This window comes from Elaeis guineensis, chromosome 14 (genome assembly GCF_000442705.2).
Source record: "Elaeis guineensis isolate ETL-2024a chromosome 14, EG11, whole genome shotgun sequence".
Classification (NCBI taxonomy): domain Eukaryota; kingdom Viridiplantae; phylum Streptophyta; class Magnoliopsida; order Arecales; family Arecaceae; genus Elaeis; species Elaeis guineensis.
Window position 1 is genome coordinate 48569311 of NC_026006.2, and position 24999 is coordinate 48594309.

The 24999-nt window shown below is 38.0% G+C and overlaps 1 protein-coding gene across 2 annotated transcripts; it reads right to left on the bottom strand.

The window, feature by feature from the left end:
• Positions 1-5448: 5448 nt before the first annotated feature.
• LOC105057798 (RNA demethylase ALKBH10B) lies at positions 5449-24116 on the bottom strand. Of its 2 annotated transcripts, XM_073248731.1 has the most exons (8): positions 23450-24116; positions 21078-21208; positions 20814-20931; positions 7749-7850; positions 7007-7122; positions 6739-6893; positions 6044-6494; positions 5449-5581 (listed from the first exon to the last, which is right to left on the bottom strand). In XM_073248731.1, the coding sequence occupies exons 1-7, from the start codon at positions 23985-23987 to the stop codon at positions 6044-6046; spliced, it is 1611 nt and encodes a 536-aa protein (XP_073104832.1). In that variant the 5' UTR covers positions 23988-24116; the 3' UTR covers positions 5449-5581. The 2 variants fall into 2 exon arrangements, with proteins under 2 accessions (XP_073104832.1, XP_010938799.1); XM_010940497.4 differs by lacking the exon at positions 5449-5581 and having other exon boundaries at positions 5890-6494.
• Between the last annotated feature and the right edge of the window lie 883 nt (positions 24117-24999).

Sequence of the window (24999 nt, forward strand, 5' to 3'; positions counted from 1 at the left end):
AAATCAGCTATAGGAACAAAGCTAGTATAGATAGGAATTGCTAGCATATAGAACTCATCCCATGTGATCTTGAATAACAACACTAGCACCTATATCGTTTCGCCGAACTGAGCCATCAAAATTAAGTTTATCAAAATCTGGTTGTCCGGGCTTCCATATGACAATGGTGTTTTGATTTGAATGATCCTCAAGTACACGCGGTATATCGTAGCCCCAGATTCCAGATTCAGTCAGCTGCAATCCATTTGAACTCCTTATATTCTGCTAGCAGTCTAGTAGCTCTAGATAAGATCTCCCTAGCCTCAACAATATGACTCTGACAAGCTTTCTCGTTCCTTCTCTTCCAAATTTGCCAAAGAACATAAGACATAAGAGATTTAGCTTCTGGTACCTGGATAGTGTCTGGGGTTAACAACAAATAATCCACCACTTGCTGTTATGACCGGGTCTCCTGAAGTTCTGCATGTTGAATTGTTTGCCAAATAGATGAGACCTTAATTCAATTAAAAAACATATGATCCAATAGTTCTGGATAATTATCACACTGAGAACATATGGGAGAGAAGGAAGACATTCTATTTGCCAGCAAGGTTTTAGTTGGAAGTTTACTAAGTACCTTTTTCCAAAGGAAATATTGCACATGAACATGGGCCTTATTCTTCCAAAATTGTGAATTCGGATTATCTGAACCAGCACTTAACTGCCTCCTTGTTTAGTCATACACCTTCCTAACAACCACTCTCAATTAATGCTACATCTAAATTGCCGGCAATAGAAGTTTGTTTGATTAACATTGTAATTGCAGGAGGAAAACACTGCTCCACAAGACTGAAGTTTCATTCACCTTCTTCTGTTACAAAATGATCAACTGTTGGATGGGCTGCAATTAAGTCCATGTCATAACATATAGGCAAGCTTGAAAGAGGTTCATCTGAAAACCAACAATCCGTTTCAGTTTGAATCGAGTAGGCCCTGCCAACAGACCAAATGAATATATCACATATTAGTACTCCAAAAGCCGTGCAAATTTTCTTCCAAACTGGTAAGCCATTTCTTGGGTGATTGTAAACCCTCCAATCTCCATTCAAGTGATATTTTGATATCAAAACACGAGCCACCAGCCTTTCAGGTTCCATTACGACTTTGCCAGCCACCCTACTCATCAAGGCTTCTCACCAAATCCCAATATTTGGAGTACCCGAGCCACCCATCGCCTTAGGTTTGCACAAAACTTCCCATGCTATAGTCTAAAATCTCCTGTTGTTACTTGTGTGACCCCATAGAAGCACCTTAAGGTTCTATTAAACCAGCCTCTGAAACTACTCGATACAACCATACTGGAGATCACATGTATTGATAGAGAGCAAAGAACAGACCTCACTAAAGTAACCCAAAGAGCTGAAGATAACAACTTCCATTTCCACAATTCCAATCGGCCATTGATCTTATCCATCAAAAGCTGCATGTCCCCCCTTTTTAAACTCTTTCCTTCTAACGGTACTCCAAGGTAATGACCAATATCATCAACTTTTCTAATGCCCAAACAACTGATGTATTCTACAACCAGAGACCTTGAACACTTTGGGCTAAATTGCACCTTCGTTCTATCAAAGTTAACTGCCTACCCTGACTGAAAATAATAAGAAGCAACCACCCTCTTGAAGGCTCTACAGTCTCGTAGCCGTGCCTTTGAGATAGAATCATCAGCAAAAAGCAAGTGACTCAATGGAAAGCTCCATCAACTAGGCCGATATCCATGAATATTTTCTTCTTGAACTACAACCTGTACAGCTCTACTTATCATCTCGGCACACAGAATGCATAAGGAGATACACGACCACCTTAGTGCAATCCTATATTAGATTTGGAGAAATCACTAGGCGTCCCATTAACAATAACAGAAAACAAGGGATTTCTCAAAAATATGTCAATCCACCTGATAGCCTTATCAGGAAAATTAAAGTGGGCAAGCACTGCACGCAAGTAATTCAATCCACTGTATCAGAGGCCCTGTTTACATATGTGGATGCCTTGATTTTTTATATTTCCCCCTAAGATTCTAACCCTATATGGGCCTTGTTTCCTAAGAATTGGTTGTTTCCTGGGAGTTCTTCTAACCCATATGGCTCTTGTTCAGTTTTCCCGTGAGTCGATGAGGTTGACTTAGTCAAGCAGGCCTATGAAGATTTTAGAAGATAGAGAAAGTGAAACAGAGAAAGAGGGAGAGAAATAGTGAGGAGGAGAAGTGGGAGAGCCGGGGATTTAGAAGGATAAGGAGATGTATAGGGGGATGGACAGGGAAGGTCAAGAGGGATTGGGAGACACTGAGAGGTGTCGAGAGAGGCGAAAGCGGGGAGAGAAGAAGTGTCAAGGTTGACTGTTGTCACTCTCTATCAAAACTCTCCAAACTTGATGGGGCTGAGTCCTATTTAAACATGTTAACCACTTGTTCATATGTCTTTATTATTTGCACTTCTATATCTTACTTACGTGTATTTGCTCTTGGTAGTGTGATGTTGTTGTTGTGCCTCCACGTGCATGGTTCTAGCATGAGGGACCAGATGTTCAAGTCGTATGCTCAACTGGTTCGCACAATGCAATGGCATTAATCATTTTATTTTCTCATCTAAATTTTCGTGCTTGCATCAACCAGGCACTCTCTTGCGTTGCATTATTGATAGTGCCCTGCCTCTATAAATGGCAATGATGCTACCAGTCATTGGGTTGTATTTTGGTGCACGCAGAAATGATTCCAAACACTAAATTAAACATGTTGTAATTAATCAACATATGCTGTGATCTATGTTGTAATTAATCAACATATGTTGTGATTTTCAATATTATATATATATATATATATATAGCTAAATTAGAATCAGATTGGTCAGATTTGGACTCTGATCCGATTAAGTCAAAAATCTATAATAGAAATTCTACATCAATGATCCAAGATATTGAATATAATCTACTTCTTGAAAACAACTTATGCACAAAAATCATATGATTTGGTAACCCTTAACATAAGCATCAAATAGTCAAAAATTGAATGGACTAAATAAAATTGAATTAGATATATTTTCTGATCACATGTATGAGCTAGGGATCTTCAAATCATATAATTTTTGGTATGCAAGTAATTTTGAGATAGTAAATCATATCTAATGACTTGAATCATCAAGGTAGAATTTTCATTATCCAATTTTGATTTAATCGGATCTAAATCCAAATCCGATCGATCTTACCTAAATCTGTCTCTATATATATATATATATATATATAGAGAGAGAGAGAGAGAGAGAGAGAGAGAGAGAGAGATCATTTCCAATAGCTTAGATCAAAGTCCCCGAATTCATATTTTTAATCATATCACCTAATAATATTGTAGAGCTACTATAAGTCTATATTGATTCTAGTAGAATTGTGTAGTTGTAAGTAAATATTATTTATTCCATAACAAAAAAGGATATTTGTCTAAACCATGATTAGAAAAACCCAGAGTTTTGTTTTGGTCAAAATAGCTTATGTATGACATGATCAGTTTGCTCTGTACAGAAAGCTCACACAATTACATAGGGTCAAATGAGAAGCAAATATTTAGATGACATTTTTTATTGAAATGCTTAGTACTAAACATAATAATTATTTCAGCTCTAGTGATGATAATTTTTCATGGCACTCTCTTGCGTTGCATTATTGATAGTGCCCTGCCTCTATAAATGGCAATGATGCTACCAGTCATTGGGTTGTATTTTGGTGCACGCAGAAATGATTCCAAACACTAAATTAAACATGTTGTAATTAATCAACATATGCTGTGATCTATGTTGTAATTAATCAACATATGTTGTGATTTTCAATATTATATATATATATATATATATATATATATATATATATATATATATATATATATATATATATATAGCTAAATTAGAATCATATTGGTCAGATTTGGACTCAGATCCGATTAAGTCAAAAATCTATAGTAGAAATTCTACATCAATGATCCAAAATATTGAATATAATCTACTTCTTCAAAACTACTTATGCACAAAAATTATATGTTTTGGAAATCCCTAACATAAGCATCAAGTAGTCAAAAATTGAATAGACTAAATAAAATTGAATTAAATATATTTTCTAATTACATGTATGAGATAGGGGTCTTCAAATCATATAATTTTTTGTATGCAAGCAATTTTGATATAGTAGATCACATCCAATGACTTGAATCATCAAGGTAGAATTCTCATTATCCAATTTTGATTTAATCGGATCTAAATCCAAATCCGATCGACCTTACCTAAATCTATCCCTATATATATATATATAGAGAGAGAGAGAGAGAGAGAGAGAGAGAGATCATTTCCAATAGCTTAGATCAAAGTCCCTGAATTCATATTTTTAATCATATCACCTAATAATATTGTAGAGCTACTATAAGTCTATATTGATTCTAGTAGAATTATGTGGTTGTAAGTGAATATTATTTATTCCATTACAAAAAGGGATATTTGTCTAAACCATGATTAGAAAAACCCAGAGTTTTGTTTTGGTCAGAATAGCTTATGTATGACATGATCAGTTTGCTCTGTACAGAAAGCTCACACAATTACATAGGGTCAAATGAGAAGCAAATATTTAGATGACATTTTTTATTGAAATGCTTAGTACTAAACATAATAATTATTTCAGCTCTAGTGATGATAATTTTTCATGGCAAGCCAACATTTGTCTACAGATAGGTTTTCTAATTTACAACTCGAGTTCTAACCTTCATCGTCCTACTACGTGTTTATATTATGTCCATTGAAAGGACTCAGAAGGTTTGGCCCTGGTGTGTGGTATGCTAGGGCTGGAGGTATGGAAAACACCCCCTCAGGAATGAGGCTGATGCCTAGTTGAAGTATTGAGGAGGCAATGGTGAGCTGTGGGGGCATGAGAAAAATCCTACAAATAAATAATGTTCTATGCTAGCTTTCTTTTAACGTAGTTTGCCTAGGAGTGTAAAATAGAACAAATTCTTTTTTAGGCCAAGAAAGCCATTAGTGTCTACCTCTTTATGATAAGGAAAACAGGCAAACTACTACCCCCTTACATTCTTTTTCTTTTCTGCTTTTTCTGCTTTTCCAAAGGCACAATCAAGCCTTGCAACTATTTGGGTTTGTATTACAAATACATTTCTGTCAACCACTAAGTGCTCATAACCCAAGATGCTAAAGGTGGTGAATTGCATTGCATGATTGACAACAATTCATAAGATGTAGCTGAAATTGTGAAAAAAAAATTCTTTTGTTTACTGCTACAACAAAGGCCTAGACAATAGTCTGGTACAGATATAAAGGGAGGTTATTATACCAGCAAAATTGAATTTATATTAGGAGCATAAACCCATGACAAAGAAGTTACAGCCACTTGCGCTATCTTTCGAGTAGGTTCTGAATGCATGATCTGGTCCTGTAGAAAATCTGATCTGTGGCAGAAATCTTCATTCGATCCTGCACGAAACTAGTTTGCAACAACACCACCACCACACTGATTCCATGTCCAACTCACGAAAGCCAAAAATAGCTCCTTCCTCCTAAAATCTCAATTTAAACTAAATCACCACCACAATGCAGTTGGCATTAAAAGCTCTTTCATCAATATAAAAAATTTCATCTATGCTGAATAAAACTCATGGAAATATTACAAAATTTTGTCCTTCACTCGAGGGATTTCAAGTCCCACAAGAGCTACGCACCATGGCAATCATCCTTCCATCTAAAAGAAACCAGGTACACTGAAAATCTGCATTCACTACATGCATCCCATACAGTACATGACCCAGAAGCTCCTGTGAAGACACTCTAGAAAATGTTGATCTCTATTTTTTTTTTTTTTCGGTTGATGTAATGTCCTAAACTCCACTACACTTCTGGAATGGGGACTAGACCTAAGTCACTCTTGTTTCAAGATAACTGAAATCAAGAACTTGTTTCATAACTATAAAGGATCCTTTGGCAGCTAGTAACACTTTAACATCAGAAGCTAGTGACCTCACCTATACTTGTGCCTCCAGTAGGGAGGGCAGTGAGAGGAACCTTCTCTTCTGAATACGCGGTGGGAGATGCTTGGTGTATTTCTTGGGGCCCACTGCCCAAGGTAGGAATACACCAGTGCCATTGCGTGACATTCTTCTACCAGGAGTCATGACCATGGGACGATATGATGGCAGCATGACGACCGGAGCAGGAACAGTCACCCCCCATGTGCCTGGGATCACACCATGAGGCCCATAGGCAATGACTCCACTACCTTGCACTTGTTGTGGTGGAGGGCTTCCAGGTTGCCAGAGGGTCATAGCTGTAGTCAGCGGAGACATGGTGGAAGAATCAGTTTGGTTGTTGGCAGGTCGAACCTTCACAAAAGTGATGCTCACCCTTCTGTTTGGGGATTGACAAATGACATGCCTTGCCATGTCAGCGCTGTTCCCACGCATGACTAGTAGTGACCTGCAAGTTAGCTAGTTATGTTAGTCTATTAGATAGCAGAAATTGTAAATTGATAACTTAAGTAGGGATAAGCCACCATTAGATAATCTCAGATTCAAATAGTAACTCAATGAACTCTCGTAGCCTGATATTAAAAGAAATACATATATGCCTATATCATTTTAGATGTTATAAAATAGCAACATAAAGCAGAGTAAGAAATACAAGTAAATGATATCGCTTGGAGACTTAATCAAACACATACCCTTCCTTCAGTGGAAGTGTGAGGGAGCCCTTATAGTTTCCATTGTTATCACTGACAAGCACCCGTCCAAAAGCCATTGTTGTCTCAGAAAGGAAAAGTGTGGAGACTGGATTGTCCAAGTGTGGAGGTTTGAAATATGGCTGTGAGTATTCATCCTGCAGAATGAGTTGTAGAGGTCCACAAGAAACTCAGTTTTGGGGATTGATGATTCAAAAGGTAAACAAAGGATGCTTTTTCAATGCCAGACAAGTTTCAGACAGAGAGATACCTCATCAAAGAAGTTGATAATGCAACTGTTTGGTTTTTTGCTCTCTGGTATTAAATGCCATTGAACTAGGTGATCAATGACAGTCTGCAATACCGGGGGAATCGGTTCTATATTACCTACAGAACAAAGATAGCATGGTTACTTGAAGCTCTCTGTTGAGAGTATCAACATAAGGTAAGCAAGTCTGCCATATTTCATTTATAATTCTCTGACAATATCTAAAACATACTTCATTATTTTCCCAACACCCAAATTGTTCACTAGATACATGGTTGTGAAGATATCGAGAAATTCTTCATTTAGACTGAAGTCGAACCTATTTCTTAAAATAATTAACTAAACTTATAGAGCATATTAGAAAAACAAAAGTAAGAGTGGTGCCTAAAACACATGCATGCATTCCAGCATAATGTTGAATTAGAATATGCAAGATCATCTGCAGACAAGATGGATCATTTTAAGAATACTATTGGATGGTGTGGAAAATTGTTTAAGTGGTTATATCATGTGATGACTTGCAATGACTGAGATGTGTAACATAAATTCTATGAGAAAAAAAAAATAATTGCAGTCAAAATGCACTTTTGTCAAAACCAAAAAAAATAAAACATGTGTCCCATTTAGCAAGGAATTGAAGTGTTGATGTAAAAAAGCTAGGTGCATAGTTAAGATGAATTCAATCTTGCAAGAAGCATGATAAAAGTAGGAAGATACTGATCAAGCTCATAAATTTAGAATGTACTTGATGCCTCCTCATTGGTTGGTTGAAACAATGGAACACCAAGCTGAAGAATCTCTCTCTTATTCCCTTTTATCTGTTTGTTGAAGAAAATGAATGTTTCACCTGTGTAGAATACAAAAGCAATATAAGTGGCATCCACAATGCATGTCTATTTTTTTTTTTTTTACTTCATATATGTGCTATATAAAAACAACCTCATACAAATTGTTAACTCCTATATATTCATGACTTTGATGCTTTTATCACAAGATAAACAAGACTAAGTTGCATATTGAGAAAAAGGTTCCATTTTTGTTGAACTCAACAACTTTTAGAACTTTCCAGAATCATCAGAACATGCATATCAATGCAGTATCTAGAAGAAACTTCTCATTATATCATTAAATAAAACATGTTAAATTATTACCGGATTTTCCTATCCAAAATCCAAACTATGTGCCAAAGGCAACTCTAATGTTAGTAACTCCCCACCATGTAGCAAATCACGCCATGGTTGAAGTCATGGTGCTCCTTATTTTAGGTTCATGAACTGTATTACCATACACAGTCTATCTTAGAGCATGGTGTTTTCACAATTTTTCTTACCTCCCTACCAGTTTCACTTTTCTGAAACTTTTTTTTTTGGACTGCAATTTTAGTTTCCTATCAGTCCCCCAACCATGTAGCAAATCATTTCTTGGTTGAAGTCATGGCATTTAGGTTCATGAACTGTGTTACAATACATAGTTTTATAAGGTGGTGCTTTGGTGGTTTTTTTTTTTTTTTTTGATGATTTTTCTTACCCTCCTAAAAGTATGTTTTCGTATACCTTCCTACAAGTATCATTTCATATGACTCCTTTCTTGAATTGGAAGTATAGTTTATTGTCATCCCAGCAATTGCCTTTGATATAAGAACTTGTACAGTCAGATGTTGCTCTATTACGTTACAATTACAAGCCACACATCATCTTTTCTTAATCAGGTAAAATCTGAATAAAGGTCAATGATTCTCCCACAAAGATTAATAAAAGTAGGTTCCCTCAAATTCCTCAGTTGAAATGGTTAAAATCCATATGCACCGAGCTCTTAATTTTGTCATGTCACATTTCAAATTATTCATATGAATGTGAATGTAACAGAAAAATGCAGACCCTCAAGTTTCCTCAACAAGAAAACATAAAATTAATTGATCTATTTGTTGGCATCAGGATTCCTACTTTTCCAATAATTTCTATATATGCCTCACGTTGGACATAATGACCATAACACCAAAATTTGTCAAGTATTAATTCATCTAGAACTCTAAATTCATAATAAAATAAATGCACAAATTGCAAATATGAAATGATACGTGTAGCCCACAAATTTTGCTTGCATCAGTATGGGATATTTATCCTGCTGACTATTCATGCTTTTCACCAAAAGGTCAGTGCATTGTAGAAGTCACAAATATGCATAAAAAATTAAGTCACAAATAAGCATTTATATGTTTTGTCAAAAGGTGAATATAGAATAGAAGAAAACCATATTTTTTTACAGCCAAAGCTTGGAGATGACCTATTGCTTGACATTCTTCATAAACTAGTGCTTTAACACTATGTTCACCTGGAATAAATCCCTATTTACTGCATCGACAAAGTTTTTGTTTGTCTCCCTCCTATCTTTTCTGATTCTTCATCTAATCTGAGACAATCCCCCATAAGAGCCTTTCTTGCCCTATATTCACATGCACAAACTGACAAATTTCCTCACGTTGCCTTCTATCCTAAACGTATTGACATATATAAATCCATCTTTCCAAGTTTGCTGCACATACATGCCAAGATACTCAACTTCGTCACAATCATTCTCATCAAGAACCTTTAATGCTAGATATATTTTATGCTATACAAAAACAGATCTAATCATTAGTGAGAAGATCTCCTTATGGCATAAGTTCTAGTCCACTTCTTTCATGCTTCGCAACCGATTTATAGCATACCATGCTCTCTCCTTCTTTTAGGATGATCTTCTCTTGATTTTACATGCAGCATTACTGCACAAGTAAATCATTACATGCAGCATTACTGCACAAGTAAATCATTACATGCATTTACAAATATTTCAAATCATTAAATTGCACCCTTCCTCCCATTTATAAAGTTCTCCCTCCGCTGATTTCATCAAAGAAGGAACACAACAGCATTTGCAGAATCACTAACATCTGGCCTTGACTTGGTATGGAGGTTTAGTGCTTATCCGAGGATCACTCTGTTCATGTGGAAGGTTGCATGGGACCAGCTCCCACATCATGGCATTTTGCACTAGCTGGTCTTCACATTCCAAACCATTGTAATCTTTGCATTGATTCTATGAAATCTACCCTCATGTTATTCTGGAGTGTAGCTTGGCGACTCAGGTATGGAGGCAGGCCCCTTTTCCTAACTCATCCACCATCTCAATACTTTCCCTTGATGCCTTCCTCTATGCTATTAAGGAGAGTTCTCTTAGCAGTGACCAGAAGACCAAGGGTTTCTTGATATGCTAAATTTCTTATCATATTTGGAGGGCCAGGATTAAGCGCATTTTCCACAGCATGGTTCGGAGTTCCAGAATGATCCTAATGAAAGCCACCATCCAAGATTAGGAGTTTATCCAAGCGACAGTCCCAGAGGGATCTCTGACATAAGAAACCTATGGCTTCTCTTTTGCAGGCTTTGCATTTCTACAGATGACTTTTTTCTCCTGGGAGCCACCATTTCTTGCTTTCACAAGATCAACTTCAATGGTAGTATATAAAATAGAGATACTTATAGTAGAGCAAGCTTTATTATTAGGAGTCATGATAGTTCTTTTATCACTGCAGGTGGAATCAAAGTCTTTGATAGCATGGTTTCAATGACGGAATTGCGACCTGCATGGGAAGGATTGCCATGTGCTACGAAAACCTTGAGGACTTCCCACATCTTTCTCAAGTGGAGCTCCTTGACTATCTTTAAGTGACTATCAATGTCGACATCCAGGGAGGCTAGTTTCCATCCCCTGAGATAGGATTGCTAAGGGATGATGGATGCCTTCCACGCCTTTGAAGTAGCACATGTTTATGAGGAAACCAATGCTGCTGATTAGGTGGCGGCTTATGCCGCCAACCACACTAGGACTACATTGTGGGATTTCGTTTCCATTGCTCCTACCTAGCTCTTGGATTTACTGTACTCTAATTCCCATAGACGTATCAATACGAAGATTGTATAATATATCCGGCTTAGTTATAAGAAATAAAAAAGAACTTTAAAAAGGGGTAAACTAATACAAACTTAGACATAACTAATGGTGAAGGCCTATAGCCAATAGTATTTTCCTAATTATGCGTGAATAGTTATTGCAGTTATTATTCTCCCATTTATGTGCATTTAGCATTCTTGATATACTTGTTATATGCCTCTCTTGTTCACCGCCAAAAATATGGCCTTTAATGCTCTATTAAATATTTTCACCAAATCAATAAAACCATGATTACACTTAAATAAATCAACTAAGACGGATTCGTTGGCATGAAACTAAATGCTTGCCTAGGTAAGAAATTCCTTACAACATTGAACAACAAAAATTCCAAGATATCTTGCTAATCACACTTAGAAAGTACAAAATTGTCAAGATTAACTATAACACTATAGAAACATTATATATCAATTCATGATGACAGGGGCTGCCAAATGGACTTAAATGGTCTGGTTTGGAGATACCGACCAAAACTAATGTGGAACTTGGTTGGTAAGGCCTATCAAGTCGATAAGTGGCCCAAACCTCCCCGAACCACTTCAAACAGTGTGGAACTGAGTCTGAACTGAGTGGAACTACCCAACTCTGCTTAGTTTCAAGTAATTCATGCAACCCCATGACCAGTAAGATAGGAGCTTTCTTCTCTTTAAAAATTCAGCTTCTGTCAGTGGACTTTGTGGGGACAAATTAGGGATGGGGGATGATTTATCAATTTTGAGCCCAAATCCAAACCAAATGAAGTATAATCCCATCCCTCCTCTTCATTCTTCCTTTTTTCCTTCATTTTTATGTCCAGAATAGGGAGAAAACTAGTAAAGTTAGGGGAAAGCATCCCAAAATTTGATACTTTAGCATGATTTCATGATATACTATAAATCTAAGGATGATCCGTGAATTGAAAAAAATCATGATTTTTCGTTGATCATGTAATTTCCTATGATAGTACGGTTCTTGATACCAAGATTGAGAACTTTGCATGATGATATGCTACACATACACCTCACCAGGTTTCGAGTATCAATGTTGGTGGGTGTTAATCACCAACCAGCATGTGTCATGCTGATGTATTTGCAAACCATGTAGCAACAAAGAAATTAAAAAAAGAAACGTTTATGGTTATACTAAGCAAAGATTTAATACATCCCATGCTAATTTTGTTTTGGTGCTAGTATTGGCTTGGCATGGAGTAAACTTAAGAGTAAGTTCTCAACTCAATGATGTTCCTTGAGCATTTATGGCAAGTAAGCCATTCCTGCACCCTAAGGTATCCTATCAGAGCACCGCTTTAGTTTTGAATTAACAAAAAGTACTGCATTTTATATTTGAATATATTATATTGCATTTTCATTCACCTTATAAGAGCATAGTGTTGAGATTTCAAACAATACATCATTATCTATGTGGAATAGACCATAGAATGTTGAATCATACCAAACTAGCTGGTTCGGGGCATACTGAACCGGACCAGCCAAGGAACAACATGATTCTAGCTTTTAAAACTAGACAGGGCCATTGTTCATCTAAATCTCCCTTTGCTGCATTGGTTTGTTTAAATCTATCTCAATTCATTGAGACCTAGTTCAATCACACTGAATGTGATAACCCGGCCCACTGGGCCTAAAGCCACAAAGCCCACCCAGAAAAAAAAAAAGAAAAAAAGAAAAAAAAAAGGGAAGAAGACTCCCGATCGGAGTCTTCCCCTTCCCCGGTTCCGATCAGGAATCGGAGTCCTAGGGCCATTAAAAGACCCTAGGACGAGCCCTATAAGAACCCCCCTCCTCTCTTTTAAGAGAGGACACAATGGCCACCGACGATCGCCGGAGTTCTTCTCCGATTTTTCCAATTGAAGCCGCGGCCCCTCGACTCGTGCTCGCCGCGATTTCACGCGGGTGGGGGTCATCAGAGGCCATGGTAAGTCCTTCCTCCTCTTCCTCTCTTCTCTCCCTTCTTTCCCATGCCTGTGGACATGACCACCGGCGACAGGAGCCGTCAGATTTCGTCGGAGAAGAAAGCCCTATTCTTCTCTCCTATTTCCTGATTTTTTTATGGCATCGACGGTCACCGCCAACCACCGGCTTCGGCCTCCAAGCACGGGAGGGTCGCCCCTTGCCGCCGGCCACCGCCGAGTGGGGAATGGCCGTGATCGGTCGGTCAAAGGCATGGGGACCTCTAGGTCCCTTGTTTCGGCCAAAGAAGGCCACGGGAACAAGAAAAAGAAAAAAAAAAAAAAGAAAAAGAAAAAGAAAAGAAAAAGAAAAAGAAAATAATAATAATAATAATAATAATAAATACATGTGAGAGAAAGCTTCTCTCATCTCTCTCTCTTAAATCTTTCTCTCTCTAGAATTGAACTTTCTCTCTCTACCTTCTCTCTACATTTTTTTCTCTAAATTCTCTCTCTATTTTCTCTCTCTAAATTTTTTATCTCTTTTTATGGATTTTATCTCTTTAGGGTCATTCTCTCTCTCTGATTGCTTTATAGATCCTAGGATAAACTTGAGATGAAAATATGATAACCTGAGACTGCTCCGAAATTCATGCAGTAGATTGGATCCCGATCCGATCCATATTCGAAATTGATAACATCGATCATGGTTAATCCATATTAAGTCACCCTGATATAACCTCTAATGATCTCAATCATGATTGTCACTTGAAGGATACGAAGATTCTCTCTCCACTTTCTCTCTCTATTTTCTCTCTCATGACCGACTTTCTCTCTCTAAGAAGGTCTATGAATCCTGTATCGAGTCATGCCTTCATCTTTTAGAGGTTCATATTGACTCTAACAAGATGATCCAAAATTATTTTGATATCCGTGTTGTATGTCAACTTCATTTGATCATATCAAGTATCTTTCAAATTCATTATTAATGAACTCTATTGATTGATCTTGATCTAATCTGTGCTTCACAATTTCTTGATCAAGTCACTTGAATCTGACCCTCAGATCAGAGACCCTGAATTGCCCTGGTATCTGGATGGTCCGATACATCCAGACAACAGTCCTCTTTCTTTATGATTTAATCTTATTATATTTATGGAATAGAAATTGATGATGATTTGATATTTTAAATAGGATTAGCTGATTCTTTTAACGAAATCTAAAGATCTAAGATGAACGAAGTAAGTAGATCTTATGCTCCTTATTTATTTTTTAAATGATAATATTTTTATGCAAAGAATTGCTATTGATGAAATCATAATTTTTCATAAAATAAGGATCAGCATATGTGATATGAAAAAGCATGTTTTATTATGAGCATTGATTTCATGAATATGTCTTATGAAAATAGCATGATTATGAAGCATGAATTTTATTATTTTTTCATCTATGTATATGTATACTTAAAGAAAAAGATATAATGATTTCAAAGACTCTCAGATGGCTATGAATGAATCCCTTCGAGAAGGTCGACATCCAGAGCTAGCATCCACACGAAACATGATCCTGCCAGCGGGTATAAAGTTGGCACATGAATTAAGAACTCTGTCGATTAAGAAACATAGCCCTGTCACGGGTATGATAGTGATCTTAGCATGAATATCTGTGAGCAATGTTTTGAAACATGACATGAATGCATGATGAAAATGATTTACGATTCATGATTGTGAAATATACATGATTTATACATGCATGATGAATTTATAACTTGTTTTGTTGTATGCTCTATAAAATATTTTATTTTGTATTACCTGTTATTTTCTAAATATTGCATTATCATGAAAAACTTATGCTTGATCCGATAAGGAAGTGCAAGTTCTACTTACGGGGCTAGTGTAGCTCATATTCTTTTTGTTTTCTTTTTGTTTGAACAGAGGAATAAGGTTAGGATCGGCAAAAGAAATCCAGGCTTGAAGATCTGCATAGCAAGCTTGAAAATTTGGTAGCAGAAGTTTAGTTTATTTTATAACCACGAATTTGTAGTTATTTATGAATGTTGAGATTCGGATTGGTACTTGCTTTTGGATTTAGATGCTCTGAACCAATATTGGTTCGATTATTTGATGAATAATGGAATTGAATCTTTTTATTTGATGGATTTTAGATGATTATGATGGATTGGCTTCGTGTTATCGTGGGCTCCATCCCTCGGTAGCATGGCCGTGTTATGTCCCAAATTTGGGGCATGACATTTTATGGTATCAGAGCTTAGGTTATAATCATTGGGGATTATGATATAAATGATATAAATGATTAGGATATGATAGAATAATATCAGAGCTTAGGTTTAAGATCATTGAGATTATAAAGTGATATCAAAACTTTATGTATGATCAATAGGATGTGATCGAGTGGAGTATAATGGATAATATCAGAGCTTAAGATTATGATCATTAAGGACGTGATAGAATGATATAAAGTTTAGGTTATGATCACTAGAGAATATGACTTAAGTGGTATTTGAGCTTAAGGTTATCATTATTCAGGATTGTGACTTTAGTGATATTTGAACTTGAGGCTAAGATCATAAGGAATATGATAGATATAAAAAAAAGATTCAATAATTTGATTTCGAATCAATAGATATTATGATAAAATTATGCATAAGTGGCATATGATGTCTATAATAGAATTGACGAGTTATATCTTAGATTTCAATTAGCAAGGTTGATCTGAGTATGAGAAGTGTTGACCCTAGAATGAAGTGGGAGGTATTGATATATTATGTTAGGTATATTTGATGACATTGAAATGCTAAACCTATACGGATAAAGGACATGATAACTTTGCTGATTTTGATGTTAATTTTTTTGCAAAGAAAAGTTGATTTGGAAGTTATCTAAATGATTGTAAGATAAATTGAAGATTAACACAAATTAATTTTAGACATATTGGATTCTTGAGGAGTGGTGAAGCTTATGTAATAAGTTCAAACATAGAAGGTGGATGAAGATTTAATTTTGATGTGCTATGCCTAAGAGATAGTAATGACAAGGAAATCTTAAATTTTACCCTAAATTATATATGAAATCTGAAAGTTAGATCTATCTTTGATTGATTTAATATACAAAGATATTTTTATTTTTGATAGATTTAGATAATTTGATAAGTTGAGATCAGAGTGCGCAGCAAAAGTGTGATGGTCTGAATTAATTAGAAATATTAATCTTTTAAATCAAAAAATATTATGAAATACGTTAGTTGTAAATAAGGAAGGATTTTACTGATAATAAATGGATGCTAGAGAGAAAATCTATCTGATCAAGGAAAGACTCAAAGCAGCACAGAATAGACAGAAGAGTTAGGCAGATAGAAAAAGAAGAGAATTAAAATTTCACTTCGATGATCATATTTTTCTAAAAGTATCACCTACAAAAAGTGTCATGAGGTTTGGGTGACATGGCAAGCTAAGTCCGCGATATATTAGACCTTTTGAAATTTTGAGCCGAGTAGGAGATGTTGCTTACGAACTAGCTTTATCATCAGATTTATTCTAAGTGCACAATATCTTTCATGTTTCACTACTAAAAAAATTTGTACCTGATCCAAATAACATGATAAAGTATGAGCCATTACAAGTTCATGAAGACTTAACCTATGAAAAATTTTTTCTCTGAATTATTGATCGAAAAGAGCAAGTTCTAAGACGGCGCATCATTCCATATGTGAAGATTCATTGGAGTAATCATGAAGAGAGAGAGGCTACATGGGAGCTTGAAGATGATATGAAGACGAGATATCCACACTTATTTGAAAATAAAGGTATGTTAAATTTCGAGGACGAAATTTTTTTTAGAGGGGTAGAATATGATAACCCGGCCCACTGGATCTAAAGCCACAAAGCCCACCCAAAAAAAAAAAAGAGAGAGAAGAAGACTGCCGATCGGAGTCTTCCCCTTCCCCGATTTCGATCAAGAATCGGAGTCCTAGGGCCATTAAAAGATCCTAGGACGAGCCCTATAAGAACCCCCCTCCTCTCCTCTAAGAGAGGACACAATAGTCACCGACGATCGCCAGAGTTCTTCTCCGATTTTTCTGATTGAAGCTGCGGCCCCTCGACTCGTGCTCACCACGATTTCACGCCGGTGGGGGTCATCGGAGGCCGTGGTAAGTCCTTCCTCCTCTTCCTCTCTTCTCTCCCTTCTTTCCCATGCCTGTGGACACGACCGTCGGCGACAGGAGCCATCGGATTTCGTCAGAGAAGAAAGCCTTGTTCTTCTCTCCCTTTTCCTGATTTTTTTACGGCACCGACGGTCACCGCCGGCTTCGGCCTCTGAGCACGGGAGGGTCGTCCCTTGCCGTCGGCCACCGTCAGACGGGGAATGGCCGTGATCGGCCGGTCAAAGGCACGGGGACCTCTAGGTCCCCTGTTTCGGCCAAAGAAGGCCACGGGAACAAGAAAAAGAAAAAGAAAAGAAAAAAAAAAAAAGAAAAGAAAAAATAATAATAATAATAATAAATACATGTGAGAGAAAGTTTCTCTCATCTCTCTCTCTTAAGTCTTTCTCTCTCTAGAATTGAACTTTCTCTCTCTACCTTCTCTCTACATTTTTTCTCTCTAAATTCTCTTTCTATTTTCTTTCTCTAGATTTTTTATCTCTTTTTATGGATTTTATCTCTCTAGGATCATTCTCTCTCTTTGATTGCTTTATAGATCCTAAGATAAACTTGAGATGAAAATATGATGACCTGAGACTGCTCCGAAATTCATGCAGTAGATTGGATCCCGATCCGATCTATATTTGAAATTGATAACATCGATCATGGTTAATCCATATTAAGTCACCCTGATATAACCTCTAATGATCTCAATCATGATTGTCACTTTTGAAGGATACGAAAATTCTCTCTCCACTTTCTCTCTCTACTTTTTCTCTCATGACCGACTTTCTCTCTCTAAGAAGGTCTATGAATCCTGTATCGAGTCATGCCTTCATCTTTTAGAGATTCATATTGACTTTAACAAGATGATCCAAAGTTGCTTTGATATCCATACTGTATGTCAACCTCATTTGATCATATCAAGTATCTTTCAAATTCATTATTAATGAACTCTATTGATTGATCTTGATCTAATCTATGCTTCACAATTTCTTGATCAAGTCACTTAAATCTGACCCTTAGATCAGAGACCCTGAATTGCCCTGATATCTGGATGGTCCGACACATCCGGACAACAGTTCTCTTTTCTTATAATTTAATCTTATTATATTTATGAAATAAAAATTGATGATGATTTGATATTTTAAATAGGATTAGCTGATTCTTTTAACGAAATCTGAAGATCTAAGATGAACGAGATAAGTAGATCTTATGCTCCTTATTTATTTTTTTAAATGATCATGTTTTTATGCAAAGAATTGCTATTGATGAAATCATAATTTTTCATAAAATAAGGATCGGCATATGTGATATGAAAAAGTATGTTTTATTATGAGCATTGATTTCATGAATATGTCTTATGAAAATAGCATGATTATAAAGTATGAATTTTATTGTTTTTCCATCTATGTATATGTATGCTTTAAGATAAAGATATAATGATTTCAAAGGCTCTCAGATGGCTATAAATGAATCCCTTCGGAAAGGTCGACATCCGGAGCTAGCATCCACACGAAACATGGCCCTGCCAGCGGGTATAAAGTTGGCACATGAATTAAGAACTCTGTCGATTAAGAAACATGGCCCTGTCACCGGTATAATAGTGACCTTAGTACGAATATCTATGAGCAATATTTTGAAACATGACATGAATGCATGATGAAAATGATTTACGATTCATGATTGTGAAATATACATGATTTATACATGCATGATGAATTTATAACTTGTTTTGTTATATGCTCTATGAAATGTTTTATTTTGTATTACCTGTTATTTTCTAAATATTGCATTATCATGAAAAACTTATGCTTGATCCGATAAGAAAGCGCAAGTTCTACTTACTGGACTAGTGTAGCTCATATTCTTTTTGTTTTCATTTTGTTTGAACAGAAGAATAAGATTAGGATCGGCAAAAGGAATCTAGGCTTGAAGATCTGCATAACAAGCTTGAAAATTTGGTAGCAAAAGTTTAATTTATTTTATAACCACGGATTTGTAGTTATTTATGAATGTTGATATTCGGATTGGTACTTGCTTTTGGATTTAGATGCTCTGAACCAATATTGGTTCGATTATTTGATGAATAATGGAATTGAATCTTTTTATTTGATGGATTTTAGATGATTATGATGGAGTGGCTTCGTGTTATCGTGGGCTCCATCCCTCGGTAGCATTGCCGTGTTATGTCCCAAATTTGGGGCGTGACACTGAATCCTCTTTGCTCGCACTTGGTTCATTTCCATCATGCTTTGAGTCTTCTAGAGGCACCGCCCCCCAATTGAGAACAGTAGTCACCCCTCTCCTTCCTAGCCGCTCGTGATGGGCAGAGAGCATTCCCCCACCCCAGTAAGTCACTCTCTCTCTCCAAAGATTAGGGTTAGGGTCCATATCCCTCCTCTCCCTCTCCCACTCCATCCTTCCCTTCCACCTACCCCCTCTCCCCTCTTTGGCTTCTATGTCGATACACCCTAGAATGGCATAGTAATGATCCATACCATGCCAAATAGGTTGCCGACCGATACCCCCTCTAGTACCCATTCGAAGAACCTTGGATAGACCATAAATGACAACAATAACTAGAAAAAAAAGATGGCCTTCAGATTTTAAATTATAATATATTCAAATTATCTAATATAACTATCTTGAGTCGGTGTCACACCAAGTGAAAATGAAAAGTGTTGAGGACAAATTTCTGGGATCAATGATCTCCAAGTTATCAAATGACATGCAGAATAATTCATTTGCAATAGTATTTACCCACTAATGCTTCCTAACTACAGCCATGCATATAGTCAAACATTATGCAACAAGTAAAAAACATATACAACAAGCAGTAATGGGATACTTATCCATCATGTTATAAAAGGGTAAAGCAAGGTTTGTTGTCTTAGTACTAAACCCGGTATCAGTACAATACTAGTACAGCATCAGTACATGTAGTATGGGTGTCAGTTTGGCATATCAAGATTCGGTACATCCCCCATACTGAGTCTCCATTTGGTAGGTACAACACACTTAGTATGGGGCAATATGCATCGATGGGGAAAACCATGAGCTGAACATATGCAACAAGTGAAAAATGCATACAATAACAGCAATAAGATACTTATCCGCCGTGTTATAAAAGGCTCAGCATATTGCAACAAGTGAAAAACATGTATAACAAGCAGAAATGTGTACTTATCCAAGTATGTAAAAGTGGCAATATCCATCCAAGCTATTTCCCATCAATTTGGATTAGGGCATAGAGAATGCTCCATGTAAAGGGTTGAGCAGATTTTTGCACTAGCTATTAACCTTGTCTCAATGCTCTAAACATCAATGAAAATTTCCAGACAAGGCAACTCTAGGCAAGACTAGTCTCTATCATGAAAAATAGATTGCTATAATTGGAGAGTTCTAGTTGTGGATTAAGCTCAAGCCAAGAGGTAAACCTTCGAAACTCCCACCAACTAAGAAAGAGCATGCATAAATAAGGTACATGGCAAGGACTGGGATAATTAATTACGTTCATGACAGAAGTAGAAATATTAAGCCAAAGAGTCAAACTGACATATTTTCCCGCAGCCTCAATAGTTAGCAGTGACCTCAAATAGCATCCTAATGTTAAGAAAAAACAGCATCCTATCCTAATGTTACCAAACCATCATTTTAATTAAATAGTGGTGCACGATGCTTTTAATAACTGTCAACAAACTCTTGATACTAGATCCTCTTAGTTTATTCTTAAAAACAACATATGACAAGCAAATGCAATTGAGAAGATGAGCTGACCTGATAAGTCTCCCCTTCGGCCTGCAAGACGGAGTTCATTTATACATTCAGCAAGCTTCAGAAGCTCTGAGTTTGTGAAGATGTCCTCATACAGCTTCAGACCTTTTACAACATTAACCTGATCATGCATTGTAAATCCCTTAGTAAAGTCAGATTCTACAAGAAACTCAAAACCAAATAACTAAACAACCACTAATTCTTATGGCATCTTCTATTGCATGTCTATACCAAAATTTTCCTGAATGATGTAAAGATGAAACTCACCATATGCCCTTTCACTGCCTCCTTGGCTACAAAACCTTTCAAGATCTTGATCCTATCAGGGCGTGCCACACAGTTCTCATGATCAGAGCATATCTGGACATTCTCCACAGAAGTATGCTCCCCTTGAGATCCTATGAGCAAACAGAAATATTAGATACCAAAGAAAATCCATTACCATTATTTTATTAAATGTGAATCATGCACCAATTCAAGAAACAAACAGGTGAAAAATAAAGTAAACCACTTTCAATTTTATATCAATGCAGGAAGCACATAAAAAAATCAATTCGAAGTTTAAAAAAATTGAACCAAGGAGTTACATAATTTTTCTTCTTTTTATAGAACGATTTTGGATGGACAATTCAACTAAAAACAAAGTAGTAGAGATAATTGTTCTCTTCGCAAGCTAAGTGAAAGATAAGAATGCTGCAAAATTGCAGTATACCAGTTGTCCACAAAAAGTGTGCAACCAAGCAACTGCATCTGCACTGCCTAAAGAATGGTGAATTTTAGCAGATATTCACTGCAAATAATTCAACTATAGGGCATCACATCATATGACCAACACCCATATATTCTGACATGCATAAACTTCAGCATAAATCACTGTTACTCTACTCTACATTGGCCTCCCACAGGCAGGTTGGGAGCTAATGATGACCTTGTTAGGAAAAGGGCTGATTTACCTTCCTGTCATATATGATCTGACTGCTAATAATAATTGCAGAGTAGAAGTTTTAGGCGCTAATTGTGATTGTTGTTAGTAGTAAAGCTTTTAGAAGTAAAATTTTACTAGTAGATCTTTTAATAAAATATTGTTTGATGTTTAGTAACAACTGTGTAACTTTAACATATGTTTAGTTGAGAAAGTACTTTTAGTATAAGAAGATGACAATAAAAGACAGGGTACAGTGCTTACAATTTTTTAACTCCTTGAACTATCAACAACTGTTATTATAAAGTATTCTCAATTTACAAATAATTTATTTAAACAGTCTAATATTCTAATACAATAGTATAATATCATAGGAATATAATGATATTATATTATTAAAATAATGATTATCATGATATAATATTAATAGCAATGTAGTATTGTCATAATATTAAGACAATATGATATAATGTAATGTAATGTGTCAACTAATGAAGACCGGTGCTATATATGCACGCACATGGAGGTGAAAGTCAACTACCTTTAAGTGTGATGACCCATACAAAGGTTTATGGGTTACATACCAGCAGAACGGTGTCATTTGGTTGACAAAATGACATGAACAAAAAGTATTCCTCAACAATGAAACGTGATCTCAGTTTGGTTCACATGAGGTGGCCAAAACTTCCCTAGCTCAATGCTTTGTAAATCTTCGCCAATTTATCTGACTTTAACTTGTGGCAAGGCGCCATCTGGGACCAACGAGAATGCTCTCGCCCAAGAATGAGGCCGTCTTTTCTAAACTACCTTGCATTGCCACAATTTATTATATTGCGCCTTTGAGAGAAAGGAGTCCCCGCCATCTCTTTCCGGTCCCATGTGGGCCCAGCGGAATAAAAGGCGGGCCCGCCGCTTTAGCGAGATTGCTGTTCCTGGCGGAACAACTGATCACGGTGCGGGAGCCTCCTCCGGATGGACCCGAAGTTGTTGGGCACGTGCCCCGACCCAACCCCTCTCCACCAGACTCGGTTCATCTTCCCTATCCGTCTGATCCCAATCCGACGGTTCGCATCACGTAGCCACTGATGACAAACCAACAAACTCAGACTTCACTTGGCGATCTAAACCCCTCGAAGCTCGGAGACGACAAAATTAAAATCGGCATTTCTCCTTCCGTCGGTCAGGCACGTTGTACATTAAAAAAAAACATTAGTCTCCTTATATATTCCCATCAATATATCGAAATTATAGAAAGAGCTAAAGACTAAAGTGCGTGCAGCTGCGAATTAACCGCGTGCATTTATCGACTCGGAGGGGAAAAATCAAGAAACACGAAAAAGGACTTTCAGATGATGGCCGTCCGTGACTCCGTTCACGGGTTGAAGAACACGGTTCACTCACGGCTCTTGGATGGCTAAAACAACTACATGCAGACCACGGAAGCAACAAAAGCCGTCCGATCTCCCACACGATCACCGAAATTGTAGTCGCATTGGAGAGATCGGTGAGAGTGAGGGACGCGGGAGGTGACAGGACTCCATCTTCGGTGGAAGCCGGCACAAGGTTGTTCCAAGCCAACCGGAACCTCTCCAACCGGACTATAAACAGCAACCAGATCTAAAACTTTCTTTGAACTTCTAATTATTACAAAATGATCAGATTGAATTAAACGGGAAAATTTAGGGAAAAATCAAACTAGAATTTAAAAATTACTCACCTCCATCGACGTCGCCTTCTCCCGAGACTTTCCGATCTGAGGAATCTCCGTTAGAATCTCCATCCTCGACTTCCTCCACGGAGCCACCGACACCGCCGCCATCTATTGATCTCTCTTCCTCCATCTCCGCCTCCTCCTCCTCTTTCGGAGAATCTTTGCTGAGCTTCTCCTCCTCCGTCGCCGCCACCTCCATCTCCTCCTCCTTGCCTTTCTTGATCTCCGCCTCCTCATCTGCGGCGGCAGCAAGCTGCTGGCGGGAGGCGACTCGGCGGAGCTCGCCGACGACGTCGGCAATGGAGAAGTACTTCTGCATGTGGAGAACGGGAATCCAGTTCATCCGCCGCCGGTGGATAGCAGCGAACACCTCCTCGTACTCCGATCCCCCTTCGATCTGCGCCAGGTGCCCACACAGCGCGTCGATGATCGCGTTCGCCGCCGCGAATTCCCCCCGGAACCAAGCAATGATCGCGTCCCGAGCAAACGCCTCCGTCCCCGCCCCCGCCCCCACCGCTGCCCCCGCCAAGGCCGTCGTCATCATCGGAAACCTACCACCCACCTCAAAATCACCTTAACTACTTTCCGGAAAAAATTCCCCCCTCCCCCTCCCTTATACCGAGGGAAGAGACAGAGAGAGAAGTCCCTTTGGGAAACAATGGAGAAGACTGGGCGAAGAATGGAACGCGGGGCTCTATAAATACGTGAGATATGTCGTGGCAAGATGACGTGGAGTCGGGGACCGAACGGAGATGGAACGGAAGGTGGGCGTTTTGACCGGCGAAGGGGAGTTACCCCGATCTGACGAGAACGCCGTTCCGTTGGAGCTCATTTCTAGCCACAAAGCCAAGTGAGATCCCGTCACCCTGATCCTGGGCTCACCTGGGGTGAGCGGATCTCATTACATGGTAGGGATCCCAGGGAATATACGCAATGCCCTTTGGAACGCGGGTCCGGTTGCGAACTCGATCTGACGTCCCCGAAGACATGACCGATGACACAACCAACCCCCTCCCCGTCCCGACCTTCCCCTCCGATGGCCCCTCGAGCCACGATCCGTAAATCATGGCCGTCCGATCAGCAGGCCCGATGGTCAATGGACTGCTGGACGGTTACAGAATCTCATCGAGGATCGGAAGGCGCTGATTCGTGGCATTTATTAAAAATTGATTGTTAGGTGTGTGGAGAGAGGATGTACGCGTTATGGCGTGGGGTGGCGCTGCGGTTCGTTCGTGTTCCCGTGGAGGGTGGCGTGGTAGTGACGTCTGCGAACACGTCCAGGATACACCATACGTGTATTTTATAGGGTTACGTCATACGGATGCTGTTGACCGTCGGGCGGGGACCACGCTTCTGGAAAGTGGACATACGGGGCCCATCTTGGAATACCAAATGTCAGCAGTTCAAGGTCCGCATCATTTACTGGCTCCCAGCCCGACATGGATCACAATTTGCCGTTAGTTGTTGTAAGATTTCACGAGTTTTCTTGTTTAGGAATAAACAATCTTGGTTTGTACCCACGCCAAAAAAAAAAAAAACCCTCTAAATTCTAGATT